We start from the raw sequence: 24231 nt of genomic DNA on the forward strand, positions 1-24231 counted from the left end.
GAAGATAATTAACTTGTAATGTTTATATCTAACCAGGTTTCAACAGCATTGTTGAGTATTACGTCGTGGCTGGGGATCCAGATGGGAGTTTCAAGGTTGCCCCCGACAGTGGGGTTATATCTGTCGCAAAGTTGCTCGACAGCGAGCATCAGGGACAATACAACCTTGTTGTTATGGCAACCGATGTGGGACCAATATCGTCAAGGCAACGAACATATAGTGACGTCATAATTGAAGTTCTAGACGTCAATGATAATACCCCACAGTTGATAATTCCTTCCCAGATGTAAGTTACAAACTTTATTTAAACTAAATGTAGCCTGTAATCCTGGTTTTGTTTTTTTAGCATTGCTTTTTATGCTGTAACCTGATTTTCATTGGTTTAAATAATCTGATTTTACTATATTTAAAGGGTAAATAAAAATTATCTTGTCCACTGTTATGTGATTTTTAAAACACTAAAACAAAAAAACAAAAACCAAAATCTTTAACACCATTGTATGTTAAAATATCTCGTTTTTATTCAAATATTGATTTTTTTGCAGTTATATAGGAGAAGACACAGTTCCAGGAGATTCTGTTTTCAAAGTTGGTGCTATTGATGCAGACATATCAGGTATTTCACTTCTTAATTTATTATTTTAAAACATTCCTATTTTCCTTAGAACTACATCAACATTTGTTTAAATACAACTCCGTATGAGTTAATTTAATGGGTATTGTTGGTTAAGCAGCCAAGCTTTAATCTGATACTTTTCGAGTAGTTTTTACCCTCCGTGTATTTTAGATTACTGTAACTTTGCTGGTAATTCCTTCTCTTTTCTGATTAATTGCTCTAATTATTTTAAAATAGTTAAAAAGATGACTAATTTATCTTATTTAACACTTTAACACACTGTCCAGATACTAACTTTGCATTTTCGATGACACCTGATGACTCAGCATTTTCCATTGACCCATACACAGGTCAAGTCAGTGTTGCCAATGTTTTGAACATAGATATAACAAGAAAATATAATATTTCTATTCAAGTGCAGGAGAGGGGTAAGAAATTAATCCAATTTCATATTTGATTGTGTAATGAGTTGTTTTGGTTATAAAACGTATTTGTTTTATTCAAATCATCTTTTTGTTTTTGTATTTTGAGGTCTGTGTTCAGTAAAGTACATGTTTTAGGTAATGGGCCAAACCTGGCCTAAATCCCAGGTCCCTGACAAGGACCTCACCCTTAAAGAATAGAATAAGTAAAGTTAAACACTATTAGCACATTTCTCTATTTCTTCTTACTGTAGCATCCCTTGGCCCTTTACCCCAATCCTAAGGCTACATATGCACCTTTTCATAAGACCAGTTTTCATTCCTTTCTTGACTAGCTATCATTTTTAAACCTTTATTTCTAGACATTTCCAACCCATTCTCATCGTCACAAAACTTTGAAATAATTCTCCTCGACGCCAACAACCATGCTCCATTGTTCACTACTCCCCCCGGTGGATATTCTGCGAGAATATCCGAAGATCTCCCAGTGGGAAGTTTAGTGATCAACATCGAAGCAAGAGATATGGATGATGGTTTAAATGGAAAAGTTAAATATAAGATTGTGGGGTTTGATAAACCTGATCAACTCTTCACTGTGGATGCATATACTGGTAAAAAATTATTGTTTCCCTTTTATATTATATAATATGCGTGCCAATAGACAAAAGATTTTAACCAGTCCAGCACAATGGTAAAGTGATTAGTGTGCCTGCCTGTAGCCAACACAACAGTCAAGACTCGACACTGCTACTAATGTGGGCTTATGTTTCCTTGGGCAAGACACTTAACAGCAATTGCTCCAACCCAGTGGTCACTAATAGGTTGTTTGAATTATCAGCCATCCTTGCAGTTTATTAAGATGGAAATTTGTTCAGTCAAAGCTCGTAGAATAGTTTGTTAATATTTTCCAGCACTTTAAATCATATAAACTTGCTAAATGGTTTAAAAATACCTATGTTCTTTTTTAGGCCCAACCATTTAAAACTGTATCTTTATATGCAGGTTCCATTTACCTTGTTGGAAACTTGGATTACGAACAAACTCCAAACCACTTGGTCACCATTGAAGCTTGTGACCAGGGCAATCCACCACTTTGTTCAATGATGAATATCACTGTTGAGTTGGACGATGTAAATGATATGCCACCTGTTGTGTTGCCTTCATCAACCACTGTTGAATTAATGGAAGGAATTACTAATGTTATTGTTGCCCAGGTAAGGTTAACTATGGACTGTATTTCCTGCAGGCAGCTGTGTATTTATTATGTATGTGTCTTTGGATAATCACTTAACAGCAGACACTAATGGTGTTTAGTTTTGCTGTATGGCAGACAAAACTCATAAAGTTACATACGTGGTAACATGAAGCAAGCACAAGATGTTTAAAACATAACCTCAAATTGTGACGATTGTCATTGCCCCGCTGTCCGAGGATAAACAAGTTACATTCATACATTCATGTTTGTTAGTTATAAATGTATGTATACATATATGTTAAATAATTAATCTTTGTACAATACCTTATCAGGATCACTCATGCGAAGATAAACAAGTTACATTAATTCAAATATTAAGTTTTATTCCGTTATAAGAGAGACCCCGTGTATGTATTTTCTGTTTTATGTATGAAACAGAACACTCATGGTATAGAAATTGTCATTGCCCCCCAGCCAGGTATAAATAAGTTTCACTTATTTAATTTTACTTTTATTTCTAGTTGACGGCATCAGATGGCGACACAAGTGAAGGCGGAAATGTTGACTTTCGTAATATAGTTGTGGTGGCCGTTGATAATGATGATGTTTCCACCACTATAAGTGACTCTCCATTCACTTTATCCCATGATGGTGTTGTTATGTTGGTTGGGTCAATAAACAGGGAGGAAGTCCGACATTATTCACTTGTAGTTACTGCTGTAGACAGAGGTAAATATTAAGATTTCTATAAAATTCGTAACTGATAAAAATAAAAGTCCAACGAATCGTATTCTGTATATTATATATGTTTTGGTTAAACTGGAAAAATTGTTTTCTGCAAAAAAAGCAGTATAGTGATGAGAGCAAGACCAGGACCAGATTCGTGACATTTATTACAGTTATTTACTTTCATTGTTTGCTTCTTGAACTTTATCTGTATTAACTTATAGTTAGGGAGCCTACTTGGGTTAAAAAGGCCATTTTTATTAGGTTGTTAGTGTTAGGGGTCCAGGATTGCATTTTGGTTAAAAAGGTGCAATAATCAGTTGTATTGTAAAGATATTTTCATTATTTAATAATCTAAAACTTACTTATTTAGTTATTTTTAAAACAATTGCTTTTTCAACCAGGCCAACCCACATTAACTGGCACAGCGTCTATCATTGTAAAAGTGGGCGATAAAAATGAGTTCCCGCCCGTATTTCAACCCGTTAGTTATCGAGTGAATATCAGTGAAGATGTTGATGTTGGTACACCAGTGGTTACCGTGGCAACCGTGGATAGAGATGCGGGGGATTATGGTGTGGTCAGGTATGGTTGGGTTCCTGTTTAAGTAATGCTTTTAAATATATAAACAATAATAGATGTATATATATTTATATATAATATTACGATATTGTACAATGCCAAATATTACAGCATAAATTCCATAGATTTTAACATTGGGTTAAAAGCTGCTTCAGAATGCTATATAAGCATGCATATTATGATTTGATTTTAGTCCAGGATATTGGGTATGAGACAAGAATAAATAACAAATAAACGATGTATATGACCACTTACATGCCCAACTATTTGCAACTTTTTTTAAAAATTCGGTAACATAAACTGACATTCCCTGTTTAGGTATTCAATATCTAATATTGAGAACGTTCCTTTCGTTATCAATCCAAGCACGGGACTCATAAGCACAAGGTCAAGATTAGACCGAGAAACTCAGGGAAGTTATATCCTTCAAGTTGTGGCAAGTGACAGCCAAGGTACGTAACCTCTTCCAGCTACATATGAGCTGTGGTCTGTTAGTTAATGTCTGTCTTTAACCCAGTGGTCAATTATGGGTTAAATATGAAAAAATACCTTTAAAACACCCCGAAGTAACATACATGGTAACTCGTAAGCTGCACGAAGTGTACAAAAAAAAGTCTGTTATTACGACTGCCGTTGCCATGCCATTCGATGATAAATAAGTTACATACATGGTAACTCATAAGCAGGAAAGAGGTGTATGAAACAGAACAGTGTTGTCACGACTGTCGTTCGTCCGCCATGCAAAGATGAAAAACTTTATTCTTTTTCTTCTTTATAGTTGAATCTAACAGAAGAACATCCACCACTGAAGTGATGATAACATTGGATGATGAAAATGATAATCCACCAATGTTTGAAGATCTTGTTTATGAATTCTACACTCACACTTCAGGTAGGCAGAGTTAATTCATTATAACTAATTAACTATTACTTACATTTTACTTTAATTACATGTTTACCTAATATTCTTATATGTATATAATAGTGTGTATTAACAAATAATTAATAAAACAATTATCCACAAAATTGCATATGTGGTAACTCGTAAGTAGGCACAAGGTGTATGGAACAAAACACCTGCGTTATAACAACTGTTGTTGCCCCGCAATGCGAGGACCACAAAGTTAAATACGTGGTAACTAGTAAGCTGGCACGAAGTGTATGAAACAGAACACCCGTGTTCTAACGGCTGTCGTTTTCTTTTTATGACCACTGTCGTTTCGACTGACGTAACTTACATAATAAAATAAAGCAAATTACATTCAGATTAGTTGTATTTATTTATAATGTTATTCCCACAGTATCACAATGCGGGGTCGTGTTTGCATCTGATGCTGACATAGGTTTCAATGGGGATGTCACTTACTCCATTATTCCAACTCTCGCCTTCCTTCCATTCAATATCCACCAACAAACTGGGGTCATAACAAGCACTTCAACTCTCACGTCACCCATATATAACTTTACTGTAAGTGTTCAGTTTAGTGGTGTAAATTCACTAGCTTTGCTGACTAGTATATATGACTCTTTTTGTCTCTGTATTCTGTCTTTTCACTTTATTTTTTTAATCTTCGTTATCCTAATCGAAGCGACAGATAAATGGTGTTTTAATGTTATAAAAACATTAAAAAATTTCTCTTTTTAAAATTAAGTGGGAAAAGCATTAGATTTTACAAAAACTTCTACAAAAGTTTAATTTAAATTAATTAATTTTAAATTTTAAAAGAAATTTCAATTCAACTCTTTTTTTAAAAAAAGGCAGTTAAGTAGTTTTTCTATCTATTCCAATTAACAAATGTTATTACAGATTACAGCCAGCGACGGTGGCGTTCCAGCGTTAACTAGTTCTACAAACGTGCTGATCAGAACAACCAATGCAGCTAAACCTGTGTTCACACAATCACCCACCACACCCGTGTCAATACATGAGAATTCACCAATGGATGGGAACATTATTGCCGAGTTTCAAGCAACAACAGCTAGAGTTGGGGCTGGAAATATTGAATATTTTCTGCGTGGTAAGTTTCGTTTCCGTCTTATTTTTTAACATGAGAAATTCGAAGCAACAAATTAGAAATGTTTAAATATATAATGTAGGCCTACACCCGGCAGCAATTACACATTTGTGTTTGGCTTAAAATTTCCTAAATCTTTTCTACAAATTGTAAATTTGTTTTCTTTATTATGCAGGTGGTAACTTATACATCTCATTTTCACTGAAATCTTATTTTAACGTGAAAAACTGTAAGCCATAAAGCAAAATTGTATAAAACAACATATATTTTATGTTTAGCTTAAAATCCCTTAAATTTTTTCTACAAATTTTCTTTTTTATAAAGGTGGCAACTTATACAACTCATTTTCACTGGACCGAAACACTGGTCAACTTGTGTTGAATAACAATCTGGATTTTGAAAAAACCTCATCATTTCATCTCATTGTTGAAGCGCAAGACACAGGGTTGCCCCCAGTTTCAAGCTTGGCCAATTTAACAATAAATGTAATTTATATATTTATATATATATATAGATACATTGTTTTTTAAATTATATAAAATATGCATGTTCATCAACAAATTTAATTCATATTCAGTTATATTAAGTTAAATAAAAAGTAAAAAAATTCAATGCTGTTTGGCAAATTCGAAATAAATGTTATTTATTTATGTATTAAATTAAAAAACTCTGCAATTTCAATACTTTTTGGCATTTATAAACATAAATCAAAACATAAATATAAAAATGTAATTTTTTTCAGGTTGTTGATAGAAATGACAATCCACCAATCTTCACCAAACATCTTTACACTGGCCATGTATTGGAGAATGGAGCAACAAACCAAGTCATAACTGCAGTATTGGCATCAGATCTAGATACAGGTACTTTGGTTTCTATTTAAATAAAAAAACTGGCAATGCCATTTATCCCAATTTTATTTGTCTTTATATTGTACAATTTTTATGGACTTGATTTTGTCAGCTATGTATTAGCACTTGATCCTTGCAGGTTCATTTTACCTGTGTGTTTTTTATAATTGAAATATTATACAATGCTTCTACAAACCATAAAGTTACAACGGCAACCCAGTGGAATCACGTTGGAAAAACAAGTTACATACTTGGTAACTCGTAACTGGTACGAATTGTAGGAAATAAAACACCTGTGTTACAACGACTGTTGTTGCCCCGCCATGTGAGGATAATTAAGTTACATATGTGGTAACTTGTAAGCCGGCACGAGGTGTATGAAACAGAACACCCGTGTTATAACGATTGTCATTGCCCCCAATGCCAGGATAAATATGTTTCATTCATTTATTTAAAGGAAGAGGTTGTATGGTGAGGTATTCATTGAGGCGAGATGAAGATTCTGACAAGTTTCAAATCGATCCAAACGTTGGAACCATTAGGAACCTGGTCTCATTTGATAGAGAGGAAAAGCAATCGTGAGTTTAACATCTTGTTGTTCAATTAATGTTTTTTTTGCTGCTAATTCTACTTCTTTGTGTTAAAAACAAATGCCACAAGCCAGTAGTTCCTTATGTATTGTCAAAATAGCAACGTATGTATTACTAAAACAACTTAAAAAATCTCTGAAAACAATCACACAAAAAGTTACATACGTGTTAACTTGTAAGCTGGCACGAGGTGTATGAAACAGAACACCTGTGTTATAATGACTGTCGTTGCCCCGCCACATAAACAAGCAACATTCATTCATTCACTGCATTTCCAGATATTTTTTGACCGTTGTTGCGAAGGACGAAGGTTCTCCTGTGCTCTCTACCACCACTGGTGTTCATATTATTATTGAAGATATCAATGATGAATCACCTTTCTTCACCAAGCTAATCAGCGCAACTGTGAGGGAAGATGCAGCCATCGGGGATTATGTTATTCAAGTAGGTGTATAGTTGATAAGTTTTTCATTTTACTGTGTGTATTAGGTTTAGCATTATCACAGTCACAAACCATGGGTGTTGTTCAATTTAAACAAATGTTGATCCTGACTGTGTTGAAAAATTCTAACTGTATTGAAAAAAGCATCAGTTAAAAAGCAGGGCTGTGGAACCCCAAAAACATAATTAACAAATACATAATAATAATAATCACCTACAAAGTCACATACTTGGTAACTTGTAACCTGGCACGAGGTGTTAAACCCGTGTTATAAGGACTGTCGTTTTCCGGCCTTGTGAGGATAAAGTAAGTTACATTCATTTATACATTCAATACACAAATAAATACAATAATTAATAAAAAATAATAATAATTTTAATAACAGGTGACATCAACTGATAAAGACAGTGAGCAATTCTCAATGAACCGATACCGACTAAGAAACAACGAAAACCAAACCTTCTCCATCAATCCTTTGTCAGGGTGGGTGGTGGTGAACAAATTACTGGATGCTGAAACACAGCAATTGTAAGTTAGTTTATAATTTAATGTAACTTATTTATCCTCGCATTGTGGGCAATGGCAGTTGTTATAACACGGGTGTTCTGTTTCATACACCGCATGCCCGCTTACGAGTTTCCACGTATGTAACTTATTGGTCCTCGCATGGCATGGCAGGGCAGCGACAGTCGTTTTAACACGGATGTTCTGTTTCATACACCTCGTGCCCGCTAACCAGCTACCATATATGTAACACAATCATTCTATTAACATGTGTTATTATTTATTATTCCATCTGATTATAAATACTGTGTGCAGATACCAGCTTGAAGTTGAAGTCTATGACGATGCATGGTCTACACATACATCTATTCATATTAATGTGATCAACATAAACGACAATCCACCAAGGTAGATGCATGTGAACATTGTAATACATGGGAGAATCATAGTATATAATCCTTTTCATACTATGTTGATTTCTACATTCTATTCTATATGGGTGAAGTCCTACAGTGAGGCACGCCATGGAACCTGGGATTTAGGCCAGAGTTGCCCATTACCCCAACATTGTATATGCACATTCCATTTTATATGGGTGAGGTCCTACAGTGAGGCATTTTATGTATAATTGAATTTGCGAATGTTTATCAGGAATACCACAAACAATAGTGACCACTTTATAATATTGCATAATTAGATTCACAACAAGCAGCCAAGTGGTTGATGTTCCAACACACACCACCAGTGGTACACAGTTGACGATTGTCTCAGCAGTTGACGCAGATGTTGGACCAAGACAAAATGTAAGTTCTGCATTCCACTCTCAATGTTTGCACTTATCTAATTTGAAGAATGAAGTTGTTGTATTCTCATCATATTAGACAAAACATGTAAACTTTCTTTATATACAGTTAATATGTCTAATTAACTCGAATAAATAAATTTATTCACATCACATTTTGTGTTGTGGCATAGTGGATAGCGCACCTGCCTCTAACCCAGAGGTTACAGACTCGAGGCTCATCGCTGCCACCATTGCGTACATATGTGTCTTTCATAAATATTCATCATATGCTTCACTCAGATCGTTTACAAGATGGAAACTCCTAATGACTTGTTACATATCGACCAATTATCGGGGGAAGTTTTCGCAAACCAAGATTTAACCTGCAGTCTTACACCAGGTCTGTTATTTAAATAAATATGGTTGATGTCTTCTATTACATGTGGTTGACCCACAAAGTTACATACGTGGTAACTTGTAAGTGGGCATGAGGTGTATAAAACAGAACACCTGTGTTATAACGACTGTCGTTGCCCCGTCATGCGAGGATAAATAAGTTACATATGTGGTAACTTGGAAGCGAGCATGAGGTGCATAAAACAGAACACCCGTGTTTTAATGACTGTCGTTGCCCCACCATGTAAGGATAAATAAGTTACATATGTGGTAACTTGTAAGCGGGCATGAGGTGCATAAAACAGTTAATTTAAAATTGTTTTTTTTCACCAACCCCCTTTTATACACGACAGGATACAAAGACTCGTGCCCCTACACGACCACCACCACTATATCAGCATCAGACACAGGATCACCTCCTCTATCTTCATCTATGATCTTAACCATCCACATCCGACCACCCAACCTCCATCCTCCTGTATTCCAAACTCCAACATCAACTATCGCTCTTCTGAGGACATCACCCATCGGAACTCAAGTAAGATAATAAAATTTAAAAAATGTTTTCTTTACATACTGTTTAGTAAATGTTAGTATGGATATTTTTGTAAAATTATTTTCTAACTAACAAAAAAACACGTTATATTTTGAATGAATTACATAAGTGGTAACCAGCAGGCACGAGGTGTATGAAACAGAACATCCATGTTATAACAACTTTCGTTACCCCGCCATGCGAGGTTAAATAAGTTACATACGTGGTAACTTGTAAGCTGGCACGAGGTGTATAAAACAGAACACCCGTGTTATAACGACTTTCGTTGCCCCGCCATGCGAGGTTAAATAAGTTACATACGTGGTAACTTGTAAGTGGGCACGAGGTGTATGAAACAAAACACCTGTGTTATAACAACTGTCATTGACCCATACTTTAAGATAAATCAATTACATTCATTCATTCATTCATCTTCCTCCAGGCTGCCACCATCCATGCTACAGATGATGATCATAACTCGATACTTTCCTATCAAATATCAGGACAGCATTCATCTTATTTCACGATCAATGAAACCACCGGTTTAATAACTACAACAAGGAACATTGGTTTCAATTCGAGAAGTAAACTGAATATAGTTGTCACGGCAACGGATAATGGCATACCACCCAGATTTAGTGAAAGGAATTTACAATTTGAAGTCTCAGAAACCAACTCATACGGGTAACTTATTATTTCCATTTGAATGTAACATTATTGTACAACAGTTTTTTGACCTATCTGACACAGTGCCATTAAAAGATCACTATTTATTTTTTTTAAACTTAAAAGTAAAAAACAAAGTTACATTAAAAACTAAATTTATTTTTTTTAAAAACATTAATGAAACAATTGTTTTAGTCCGAATTTTTCCCGCCATCTCTTCACGGCATCTTCATTACCGGAAAACTCAAGAATCGGACGAAAAGTTTTTGTGGCGCAAGCTCTTGACAATGATCTGGGAATCAATGGGGAGGTAGGAAGCATTGGTGGTTTATTTAGATATGTAACTTATTTATCCTAGCATGGTGGGGCAAGGACAGTCAACACGGGTGTTCTGTTTCATAAACCTCGTGCCTGCTTACGAGTTACCACGTATGTAACCTATTTATCCTAGCATGGTGGGATAACGACAGTCAACACAGGTGTTCTGTTTCATAAACCTCATGCCACGAGTTACTACCAATGACACTTTTGTTGATTACTGGCTATTAATTTAGACAACCCATTAGTGACCACTGGGTTGAAGCATTTGTCAATAAGTGTCTTGCCCAAGGACATATCCAGGATAAAACAAGTTTCATTCATTCATTTAATACTACAACTGTTGTTCACCCAGGTTTGGTACAGCTTCGATAATATAGTTGATTCTTCCAAACCATTCTCTATTGATGCTAACAATGGATCGATTGTGACAACACAAGCATTGGATTATGAAGAAGTTCAATCGTATTCCCTCACCATCATAGGTGAATACAGATATAGAAAATAAGTTCATTTATCTTTTTTATGTTTTGACAAGCGAAATAATGTCATTCAGTCTTTTATTCACCTTTATTTATGTATTAACATGGTTTGAAGCTAAACTTAATAAATACATATTGATAAAAAGCTAATTACTCTTTTTTTATTTTGCTTCAGCCACTGACCGCTCGGTGTCACCAAGGAGCACCCACGCCACGCTGATTATCCCGATCACAGATGTTGATGACAACCCGCCGAAGTTTAATTCATCGTGTTATATCGGTTACATCCCCGAGAATTCCCCGCCAGAAACTGTGATAATGAGGTGATTATTATTACTTGTAATATTTTGTTAATTCTGCTACCGGGCACAATGTAAATAGTTTTTCAACGGCTCATCTGCTATGAAAATGGAGATTTCATGATAAAATCTTGCAGTATGGCAGCCGAAACTTCGGAAATACACTACATTTTTGCACCAGATGAGCTGTTGAAGGATTATTTAATATGATGCCCCTACAAGGTTATTTACAGCTATTTTCTGATATACAAATTATTCACAATTATCAGCACGAGGTGTATGAAACAGAACACCCTTTTTTTTAATGACTGTCGTTGCTCGCCATGCGGGGTTAAATAAGTTACATACGTGGTAACTTGCGAGCACGAGGTGTATGAAACAGAACACCCGTGTTATAACGACAGTCGTTGCCCCGCCATGTGAGGATAAATAAGTAACATACGTGGTAACTTGCGAGCACGAGGTGTATGAAACAGAACACCCGTGTTTTAAGGGCTGTCGTTGCCCTACCATGCAAGGATAAATAAGTTACATATGTGGTAACTTGTAAGCAGGCACGAGGTGTATGAAACAGAACACCCATGTTATACCATTGTCGTTGCCCCGCCATGTGAGAATAAATAAACTGCATTCATTCTTTCATTCAATTTATTATTCACAGATTATCAGCAATGGATATAGACACAGGAGAGAACGCCATTATACAATACAGTGTTCACCCTCAACAGTTAATACTTGTGCGGTCGCTTACTGGTGACATATATACTTCACCTGGCACTGCATTAGATTATGAAACACAAAACTCTTTTCATTTAACTGTAAGTACATATTAAAAAACTATTGTGAATTTTTCTGCTTGGATATATGTACTTGGTGCTTGTTAAACTTAATATTTGTGAGTGACTTTCTGGTGGATCTGCATTTATTTATCGTTTCACCGGTTTCTCTTATTTATAAGATTATTATTGGGTTAGGCATTAAATTACTATAACGCCTAATGCATTAGATTTTTGAAACTGTTTTCTAACAAGATTGAATAATTAGGAAATTCCTCGAAAGCTAAGTTGTACGCTGTAGTTTGTCTACAACTATCTAACAAAAAAATGTTGCAATTTTCTACAGGTCACATATTAGTCTGTACATAATTTAATTTGAAGTTTAAATTATTGTAAATGTAAAAGAATCTTCCTGTGTGTTTGTTTTGTAATCATAAAGAACGTTTGTTACTCTATATAAGATCACTGTTTGCCGTTAAGTGTCTTGCCAAAATTCTTTCCATGCTTGTAGTACATACACTTACAGCAACAACATATACATGTTTTATTCAATATTAAACTAAACTTAACATCTCAGGTAACAGCGGAAAGCGATTCCTTAACAAGCCCACCAAGTTCTTTGATCATTCAAGTTACTGGAATCAATGAGTTTAAACCACAATTAGTTTCTTCAACTTTAAACCTGGTGTCTTCTGTCACTGGAAACCAAGGTAATATATGTATGAATGATTGTGACTTGCTTTATCTTTGTGTAGCCGGAAAACGACAGTTGATATAACAAAGGTGTTCTGTTTCATATACCATGTACTCGCTTACAAGTTACCACGTATGTAACCTATTTATCCTTGCATGGTGGGGTAATGGCATTCGTTATAACACAGGTGTTCTGTTTCATACACCATGTGCTCGCTTACAAATTACCACGTATGTAACTTGTGGGTGATTGTTTCTTCTGTAAGTCTGACAATTTGAACTACCCATTAGTGACCACTGTATCTTGCACAAGGTTTTGTCTAAGTAATTATACAAGTAAAGTAATTATGCTATATACATACACAGTGGCGCAGCCGGAAAAAAAATGAAGGGGGAGGGGGGTTTTAATTAAAATAATCTTTTTTGGTGGGTTTAAAAAGGGGGGTCGCGACTCCTTAAACCCCCCTGGCTGCGCCACTATATATATATATATATATAAAGTAAAATACGAGGTATTATATACAGGCAAAGTAATAGGAAGATTGGAAGCCACAGATCCAGATGGCGGACAAGATGGAAAGATTTCCTTTTACTTGGCAGGATGGAGTGAAGGGTTGGGGTTTGTGGTCAATTCAACAACAGGTAGAATTTATAACCTCAAATAAAGTTGGTGGTGTGTTAAAGATGAACTCACATAGGTGCTTCACGTGTTAGTTCATGTTTAAACATTTTGCATGCCATGTGTTGATTTGAATATGTTTGTTATTTATGTAAGTTTTCCTCTATTTTTGTTACCAAACCAACTAAAACATGCCAATCTTTTTAACTCTGTATATGCTTCAGACTGATTGTATTAGCGTTACAAATTATTAAGACATGTGTTTGTACAGGAGATATCTCTGTCAGCCAAGGTGCTATGTTAACACTTGGTGAACAAATAAGTTTAACAGTATTTGTCAAAAATCCGGGGTTGTCAAATTCAAGTGACATCTCACAAGCGTCAGTTGTAGTCACCGTTGTCACTGATGAATGCATTAGAAGTCCTTGTATGAACGGTGCTGTTTGTGAAGACAGGATAAATACTTTTGCATGTGTGTGCGCACCAGGTAAGACAAATGTAACATGAAAAAATTTGTAATGAATGTGTTTTATTCTTGCGTAACAGGGAAACAACAGTCGTTAAACACAATGTTGTGTTTCATACACCTCATACCCGCTTACAAGTTGTCGCAGGTGTTACTTCGTGGGTGATATTTTCTGTATACTGAGCAATTTAAACAACCTATTTGTGACCACTGGGTTGGAGCAATTGCCGTTAAGTGTCTTGCCCAAGGACACATACGCCCACAATGATATATCAATAATGAGCCTTGAACTTTATTTCCTATTAAGATCAATTAATTTTATCATTTACCCTTACAGGTTACAGCGGTTCTGTTTGTGAGACGGAGATTGATGAATGTTCGTCCAACCCATGTTTAAATGGAGGTTCATGCGCCGATCAAGTCGCATCGTTCACTTGCGTATGTGCACCTGGTTATACTGGCCATACATGCGACACTGATATTGATTATTGCCAAGATGAACCTTGTTTCAATGGAGGTTCTTGCATAGGTAAACTAATGTATGTGGCGTAATATCCTTTGTTGCAGTTTCCACTATTTAAAAGTAGACATTCTCTTGAACTTATTTAATATTCAATGTATGACCCCTCGCTTATACATTATCCTAACTTAAATATAGTTGGGTGGGGAAAGATGGGACACCTTTTTATTCTATTTTCTAGTCCTATATGGCAGTAAATGAAAAACAGTCAAAGAATAATAAAATCGTATCCTCACGACTCCCATGGACTGTTGTTAATTGTTTAAAACACAATCAGGATATTTGGATATTCAGGGCTAAAAGTGTCCCATCTTCTCCCACCCTACTATATATTATTCTAAAGTAAATTTAGTTATAACTTAAGATATGGTATCTTATACTTATAAAGATACAGTATTTAATTATACAAGACATCTTATAATTACTAAACTGCATTACAGATGGCATTTTAACCCACACATGCGTTTGCCAATTTGGTACAACTGGAAGAAATTGTGAAGTCAACAGTTTAGGATTTGAACCATTATCATATCTTGGCATGCCAACACTTAACAGCCAATCCAACACAATTTTCTTGGAATTTGCAACAGGTTTGTTGAAATAACCTTTTATCCTGTTACCTTGGTGTATGAATGTTAATGTTTAGTGGAAATAAAACACTTAATTAACCTTCTGTTACTTCTGCTACCGGGCATAATGTTAATGATCTTTTAGTGGCTTGCTGGTATAAAACATAGTGTATTTTGGAGGTTTCTTTTGCTGATGAAGTTTTGGTATGAAAAAACGTGTCATTTGATATGAAAACGTAGTGTATTTCCAATGTTTCGTCTGCCATTCGGCAAGACTTCATCAAGGATGAGTCATTCTACACTACAGAAATACACTACATTTTTCATACCAGATGAGCTGTTGGAAGATTATTTATATTATGCCTGGTAGCAACAAGTTTGTTTAAAGTTTAAATGTTTTGAAATCTTGGGTATTTTATATCAGGTACACAATAATGGCAATTGTGATTCTCATTTAAAATCACCATTTCAAAGGTAAAACGGTTTAACAGGTTAAGTATTAAAATTGCCAATCCTTACAACTGTAAAAGAGCTTTGGGAATTGTTAAAAACACGATTAGGAAATATGGGATTTAGGTGCTAACAGTATCCCATCTTACCCCACAGTACTATAGCTATACCGATACAACGACTGTTATACAACAAATTACCCCACACTAATGTATTGGTGTTAGTTACAACATGTTTCCAACACAGTGTCATCTTCTGCCCTTATCTTGTACAACCATGGTGGAAACTCAAGTGCTTTGTTTGTTGCCATGGAATTATTACGAGGAACATTACGTGTGTCATACAGCTTCAATAATATTAGGTAGGTTGCATTTTAAAGTGTGTAAATGAATCTTCTGTAAAAAGGTAGGTTGCATTTTATAGCAGTATAGAAATCTTTTAACTACCAAGTTACTGCCTGTGCCCGATAATCATATAAGCAATTTGTAGTTTGTTGAACTCGGTGTGTTGTACTTCATTGAGGTTACAAATAAATCTTTTAAAGTGTTTAACTAACTTAATGTGTAACATATATTTGGGAAATTAATATGTTATAGATAAGTTACATTTGTGGTAACTTGTAAGCAAGCACTAGTTGTATGAAACAGAACACCCATGTTATAACGACTGCCGTTGCCCCGCCATGCGGAAAATAAATAAGTTACATTTGTGGTAACTTGTAAGCAAGCACAAGGTGTATGAAACAAAACAACCATGTTATAAGGACTGTCGTTGCCCCCCACATGAGAATAAAAAAGTTAGATTCATTTATTTATGATTTTAATCCCACAGAATATACCGACACAGCGTCGGTACGAACCTTAACAATGGAATTTTCCATTCCGTGAGATTTACTCTCAGCCAATCAGGCGCCTCGATTAACGTGGATAATTGTTTGATAACAAACGACATTGCGGGTGATTGTTCCATCACAGTTGCCCACACACCACATGAACCATTGTTAGATTTATCGACACAACCATTATACATCGGTGGGGTGCCTCATGTTCAGGATATATTGGACCATCCTGGTCAGGTAATACAGAAAAACTTATTACATTTTACCAAAAAATATAGATATTCCATATTTATGAACAAGTAAAAAGACATGTTTCATTCCCCCCTTTGTAGTTACATTTGGTGGTAAACAAATAATATTTACAGTAATATATAACTATAGTTGCGACTCTAAAAAAACGCTGATAATTGTTAAAAACACGATTAGAAAATATGGGATTTGGTGCTAAAGGTATCCCATCTTACCCCACTGTACTATAATTTAAGATCCCAATGCGTTCTCTGACTTCAAACTAATAATATCTTCACAAGGTTTCATCCATGGATTACGTCGGTTGCATTCGCTCAATGGTTATCAACTCAATGAGCATTTATTCTGTGTCCTCACATTTTATCGACCAATCAAGCGGTGTCACTGATGGCTGCGTGAGGTCTAACAGCACATCTGGTGTTGGCTGTGTAGAAGATACGTGCGGTGCAGGACAATGTACCGATGCGTGGTCCGATGTAATATGTGATTGTCCTGTAGGTACGGCGGGGAAAAACTGCAAGGAGAAACAGGTAAATTATTGTTGCATTTTAATATAATTTTTAATATATTAAATTAATATAAAGTTTAATATAAGTTATATTAATTAAATATAACTGGTTTGAAATTAATTTGAAAATATAAATAGCGTTATAGATAAATGAATTTACTAAATTATTTAAAATAATAAATTAATTTATTTTAAATGTAACAAAAACTTTCACCCAGATTGGAACTACATTTTCTGGTTCAAATTATCTTTCGTTTGCTTTCCAACCTTCTTATGTCCGTGAAAGCTTGCTAGCGACATCCGGTGCTTTATATAGTGGAGGTAATAGGAAGAAACGAAGCACGCAAGTAATAGGTAGGTCAGGTGTGAGAGGGTACGGGTTCAAACCCAGAAGGTATCAGCTCGCTGTTGCCTTGAACCTAAATGTCTAGTCATGAGCGTTAAAATGATAAATGTTATATAAAAAAAATATAAATAAATGGATAGATGTTATATAGTTACGGTATGATATAATACCAATAATACAAAATTAATATACATAAAATATTACAAAATTCAAATAATACAATTTTGTAAATCAAAATATAATGTATATAATGTAATATACATTAATACAAAATTGTAAAATGAATTAATTTTATCAGAATCTTCTGTTGAAATTACGTTTCGAACACGAATGTCCGGGCTTCTACTATTTATTAACTCAACATCAAACGACTTCATCTCTTTATATGTAAGTTTGAATGTTGTGTTATATTTAAACAACATGTAGTAGGGTGGGGAAGATAGGGCATGTTTTTATTCTATTTTCTAGTGTCTAGTGCTATTTGGTAGTAAACAAAGAACATTTAAAGACTTATAAAACCGTATCCCATGACTCCCGTAGACCGTTGTTAATTGTTTAAAACACGATCAGGATATTTGGATATTCTGTGCTAAAGGTGTCTTATCTTATCCCACAAATATTTACAGGATTATAACCATAGCCCTGTGACTTGTACCAACCATTGAAATTTATAAAAGCCGTAGTATTTAATCAACATAAACTGTTGTGTAACTTATAAATGATCTTTAATTTGAATGTCCCAAACTTATCGTTGAAAGTTATTTTACCATTAATTATTCAGGTAAACAAATCAGACGTTTATTTTCATTACGAAACCAGCAGTGGGGTAGAAGTGCAAAAAGTTGAAGCTTCTGTGAGCGATGGAGCTTGGCATAGTGTTAGGTTGCAAGCCACCCAAGTTGCTGGAGCTGCCACCTTCAATTTGAGCTTGGACGGGATTTCTAAACTTTATGAATCTTTCATGGGGAAAATCACAGCCTTTACTGATCCAAGTCTGGTTCAGGTAGAGTTGAGATAATAGGAATATAAACTGTTTATATTGCTGAATATATGATGAGGTATTCCATAAACATGTAATTTCAGAATATATACGTTGGTGGCGCACCTGAGACTTTATCAAATACATGGTCACCGTTAAATGGTTGTATTCTACATTTCTTATTAAACGATCAACAACAACCACTAAGTTATGACATCACAAGTGGATTGTTGGTTCTAGAACAAACTGTTGGTTCGAGTTCTACAATGCCGGGTTGTCGTGGCAACGATGTGTGTGCGTCAAACCCATGCCCACACGATCAATATTGCAACGATATTTGGTAATTCATAAATCTATTAACGTGATATTTGTTATATTAATGAAAAGTTTATGTTGCTTCACCACTTGAAAATATAGTATCTTATACACTCACTAAGCATTACAACAAGATTTGGTACTTTTTAAATGATTTAGTGAGGAATCTGTTTAAAGTTTTTCTTCTGAATGACAAAAAATAGATAACTTATTACTGATCACTGGTTTGGAGCAATTGCTGTCAAGTGTCTTGTCCAAGCACACATACACCCACAATAGTAGCATGGGCGAGCCTTGATACCGTAACCTCTAGGTTAAAGACAGACAGTTCAACCACTTTGCCACTGCTACTTAAATGACTGTAATACCAAATATTTATGAACGCATATGTAGTAGGCAACTGGTGGGGGAAGATGGGACACCTTTAGCACATCATATCCAAATATCCTGACCGTGTTTCAAACAATTACAATGGCCTGTGGGAGTCGTGAGGATACCATTTTATAATTCTTTGAATGTTCTTTGTTTATTACCAAATGAGACGGGAAAATAGAGATAAAATATGTCCCATCTCCCCCCACCGTACTCTACAATACTGAAATTTTTATTAAATATATTTATAATATTTAAAGGGAAAAGTTTGAATGCATTCCTCTTGGTGGTTGTGCTTCTTCACCTTGTCTCAACCAAGCCTCTTGCATTCCATTCAACAATGGTAGCTACGCATGCTCGTGCTCAACTTATTATATGGGCAACTTATGTGAGACGTATATACCATGTTTAATGGTGGATTGTAGCACAAAAGGTAAAAACACTATGTTTTTTTACATCTTTTTCTGTTACAAAAAAATGTTTAAAATGGAGTCCATTGAAACAAAAAGATCGCCTTTTTACATAAGCCTATTTACTATGTTGTGTATTGTATAAAAACACCATTTTACATTTTTTCTGAAACACCTTTTTACATCCCCAATACTATGTTGTATGTTTTTATATGTTTTCATCTGAAACTTGTTTTTACATGTTTTTCTGTTACATAAAAATACTAAAAAGAAGCCCAATGCAATAAAAAAGATTGCTTTTTATAAGCATATTTTTCCACAACAAATATCTGCTAATATTATGTTGCAGGTGCAAAAAAAGGTTGCAACACTTTTTACATCTTTTTAGTCACAAGACTTTTTCCATGCATTATTTTGAAACTAAATAATCAATTATTGTTACATGTGCTTCAGTTTAACATATTTATCGTTTTGCTGCTAATTCCCTTCTTTTCATTGTTTTATTAGTTAATCTGATCTTTGCTTCTGTATTCGAAGGGATAAACCAAAGTTATGTTATGTTTTGCACCACTCAGTTTATATATTTCATGTATTTTAATTTAACATGTTTATCCCCAGGAACAAACCAAGTTTGCGTTTCTAATGGTTTACCTGGAGGTACAACATGCGCCTGCAAAAGTGGTTACTTTGATCTTAACGACTTCTGTGTCCCTGTATCGGTTGCTACGGCTGGTATTGGATGGTGGGCGTACGTGGTCATTGGGCTGGTTGGGTTGCTTGTGTTTGCACTCGCTATATGGTGTGTAAGACGCAGATACTTCAATTTGGAACAAAAGGGTGAAAACGGAAATCTACAAAACAGGAAGAAACTGCAGACCATTACACCCAAGTTAAATGGTAGGTTGAATAAATGATTAAATGTAACTTTTTTATCCTTGCGCGAAGGAAAAACGACAGTTGTTAGACCCGCGGGTGTTTTGTTTCATACACCCCGTACCCGCTTATAAGTTACCACATATGTAACTTATTTATCCTCGTATGGTAGAAAACGAAACCCATTATAACACGAATGTTCTGTCCCGTGCACCTCGAGTCTAATTTGCGATTTAAAACATATATAACTTTGTGGGTTTTTTTTGGTAAAATATTTGAACAAAAACTTTTATTTAAAACAATACTGATTTTTTTGTTGAAAACATTGATAATTTTTCAGAATATTTAAACGCAAACATTGCTTATACATCAGGTAACAATACAAATGGACGAAACAACTCCAGTTATGAGTTTGACACGATAACTCGAACGCAACTTCCATCTTTACCTCGTCCCGATATTTTATCTGAAGATGTTCTTATAGTAGATGAGGAAGCCTTCAGTAATTACGCCGAGTGTCATAATGATGTTTGTGACGATTCACCTACACCACAGGTTTGTCAAGTTTTGTTTTTTCAGGATTCCAAGCTAAATCAAATAAAATTGTTTTATTATTAAATTTTTTTTCATACTAAAAAAAAGGAAAATTTCCTAAAACAAAAAAAATCAAAACTGTCTTAAATTAAATGAGACCAATTTAATTGATCATTCCCAGATTGCTGACCACAACGACAACATCCCAAACACCGAGGAGGAAGCAAACAAACGTTCGTCCCCCCTCCCCACGTACTCCGTTGTGATGAACAGCAGAGGACCACCCACACTTCCCCCAATGTATGAGAGCGAGCGTGATTCGAACCTCGAACAAGCGTACAAGACCACACAAGGCCTCAACCACGCATATAACACCACACAAGGCCTCAATAATGCATATAAGACAACCACAAGTCCTCCTCTCAGCATTATCAGCTCTTCCTCAATAGCTCGTCCATCTCCCCCGTCTTCAAGATCATCAACAAGCCAACATCGTATCAGCGATCGCATGGGTGCTTCCCCACCACCGAGAATGCCACTGTTAAAACACAAACCACCAGTCCATGCAGACCAACCAACCAACACATTAAAGTAATTATGTATTTAAAACTAATTGCTGCCATTGTAGGCCTTAAGCAAGAAACCTAATGACAATTGCTTCAACCAAGTGGTCAATAATAGTTTTAAATTGTTAGCTATACACTATGAAACACAGTTATGCCCCCAAAGTTACATGCGTGGTAACTCTTAAGCGGGCACGAGGTGTATGAAACAGAACACTCGTGTTATAACGAATGTCGTTGGCCCGCCATGCAGGGATAAATAAGTTACATACGTGGTAACTCGTAAGCAGCACGAGGTGTATGAAACAGAACACTCGTGTTATAACGAATGTCGATGGCCACGCATGATGAATAAGTTACATTCATTCATTCCTAAATATTCCAGACAAACTCCATCCAGAACCCGCCATGTCTCGGGATCAGCTGCGTCGTCAACAACAACAACATCATCAATATCACAAGACAACATTCAACCAGCTTCTATTGAAGATATGGTGCAGGTAGGGTTACAACCAGGGGCGGAAAAACTTTAATATATTGGGAGGCGAAAGAGATTTATTGTTATTGAGGTGTAAAGGGTGGGACAAATTTTTTAGGAACCATTTTTCTAATAAAACACTTCCTTTTAAGCCTTATTAACATTCTTGTTCTAAAAATTTTAACGGAGACTTAATATTTCTTATTAACTTCCCAGCATTTAAACGGCCTGGTCGGCCTAACTAGAGAAGAGATTGAACTTTTAAACGAAAACCCCGGGAACCCGCCAAGTTACCCCAGCTCCACCACCGGGAGCGTAATGAGCAGTTACCCCCCATCTGTCGAACCCCCGCGATCTCGGAAACCATCCGCGCTGCAAGGGGGGATCGCTCGTCCCTCCTCGCTTCCTGGAAGAAGGATCGACCGCATCCATCTCTCTGGGAGGAGCAGGACACCCATGATGATGCCACCATCTTATGAAATGAAGTACAAGATCCCTCTTGATCTCCAGCCATCCCAGTTCCTCCAACCTCCGGACACAAGCTCCGACGAGGAGGATTTTGATTCCTTTAAGATCAACTCCGGATGTGAGACAGAGACTTCGAGAGTTGACCCGAACATTAACTTGGAGAAGCTGATAAGTTTAGGTCCGCATAAATACGAAGCACTCGCCGCAGTATTTGCTGATCTTTCGATGCTGCCAAGGATTGATGAAACTGAATCCCTGCCAAGGTTGGTTATTATTATAACACACACCTGGCATAATGTTTTGTAAACTAATTATAACTTGTATCTTATATAATGTTTTCATAACATATTATAACTTATATTCTATAATGTTTTGTAAACCTAATATAATTGGTAATAATATGTTTGTGTTACACTAGTTACCTAAAGCAGGGCCCTTGTTGAGCAATTACACCAGTGGAATAGAGTTTAAATTGTCCGCCATGCAAAGTTATATAAACAATTCTTATGAAATAACAACAATAATAGAGACCTTCACCGTAACATGTATGATTCATTTCAGTAAACACGTCGTGACGTCATCGCCCTTCCATAACATGACGTCACCGACGTCATCAGTTACTTCATACCAATCAAAACACCGGATTTCGTTTTCTTCTGGATCGAACGCTTCCGGGTCTAGAACGTCATCAAGAACGGGACATGGCCAACGGACAAGACAGGAACATTACGTGTAATATGCTACGTATAATATAGTACTGTGTGGTAAGCTGGGCATGTTTTCGTTCTTTTTCGGGTCCTATTTGATAGTAAACAATAGTTAATGTAAAATGAATTAAATAACCGTATCCTTAACGGCTCTTAAGTCGAGACCATTGTCAACCCCCCACCCCGGGATCAGTAAACACGGGATTTCGATGCTAACGGTATCCCATCTTACCGCACAGTACTTTAACATAAGTCTTCCGCAGTGCAAAGTGCAATGCAGACTTCCTTTTGCTTGACTCTTCATTATGGTTCCGTCTGCCTCTTATTATTTCGACCATACACAGCTTTGTTGCCCTTGCCTACAATTGCATTGTAAACTTTTCGTTATTTTATATTTCGTCCTATGTTATTTTGTATACCAAAGATCTAAGTTCACGTATAGCTGTTGTGTTATGAAAACTATCAGGATATAGTTCATATATTATAAAGTTACGCTTAGCAGGATCAATTATTTGCACTTACCTGGTAGGGGGGTCGCAAAATGTGCGTCTGCGTTTCGGATTTTCTTGCGCATTTTGCAGCTGTAAGAAAAAGGCAATTCGTTTCAAATACGACGTTCTGCGTGGTCACGATACAGTATTATCACGTTTAGATGTTATGTTAGGTGCCCTGTGTCACAACTTTACTGAGTTTCAGGAAAATGTGCAACACGTGTATTGCTGGTGTAAGCTGACATTCGAATGCACTGTAGTTCAATTGACAGTTAAATTGACAAATGTGTTAGAACTACATTATCGAATGTAGAATCATATACGTTATATCGTATTACGTTGAGGGTACAGAAAGGCTATCATCTTGTCGATTCGTTGTCACAATAATGCATGTAGTCACGACAGGGTGTTCTTCATTTAGCAGTTTGACATTTTCTTACCTCAGTTAATATTGGCGGCGAAGTAAATGCAATACTGATGTGGTCAGGATGAGACACTTGTTATTATTTTTTTCATTTTTTTGGTAGTAAATAAAGAATATTTACGGTGTTATATAACGGTAGCCTCGTGACTTTATAGAGCGT

At 35.8% G+C, this 24231-nt stretch overlaps 1 protein-coding gene across 1 annotated transcript; it reads left to right on the top strand.

Moving 5' to 3' along the window:
- The first annotated feature begins 18 nt into the window (after positions 1 to 18).
- LOC100179785 (protocadherin Fat 4) lies at positions 19 to 23597 on the top strand. Its single transcript, XM_002124272.5, has 44 exons — positions 19 to 286; positions 546 to 616; positions 904 to 1044; positions 1401 to 1649; positions 2041 to 2252; positions 2755 to 2962; positions 3364 to 3544; positions 3860 to 3993; positions 4320 to 4433; positions 4843 to 5009; positions 5349 to 5559; positions 5881 to 6041; positions 6299 to 6419; positions 6865 to 6985; positions 7276 to 7441; positions 7825 to 7967; positions 8259 to 8351; positions 8641 to 8746; positions 9028 to 9127; positions 9477 to 9661; positions 10101 to 10342; positions 10520 to 10634; positions 10998 to 11127; positions 11300 to 11447; positions 12085 to 12241; positions 12777 to 12909; positions 13418 to 13534; positions 13783 to 13998; positions 14315 to 14506; positions 14938 to 15087; positions 15763 to 15877; positions 16348 to 16591; positions 16885 to 17133; positions 17330 to 17465; positions 17756 to 17844; positions 18239 to 18460; positions 18541 to 18776; positions 19384 to 19556; positions 20152 to 20430; positions 20780 to 20961; positions 21122 to 21531; positions 21889 to 22003; positions 22198 to 22712; positions 23011 to 23597. Exons 1-44 carry the CDS (start codon positions 174 to 176, stop codon positions 23183 to 23185), a joined length of 7737 nt encoding a protein of 2578 aa, XP_002124308.4. The 5' UTR covers positions 19 to 173; the 3' UTR covers positions 23186 to 23597.
- The last annotated feature ends 634 nt before the right edge of the window (positions 23598 to 24231 follow it).

The sequence above is a fragment of the Ciona intestinalis genome, unplaced genomic scaffold, assembly GCF_000224145.3.
Source record: "Ciona intestinalis unplaced genomic scaffold, KH HT001178.1, whole genome shotgun sequence".
Taxonomy (NCBI): domain Eukaryota; kingdom Metazoa; phylum Chordata; class Ascidiacea; order Phlebobranchia; family Cionidae; genus Ciona; species Ciona intestinalis.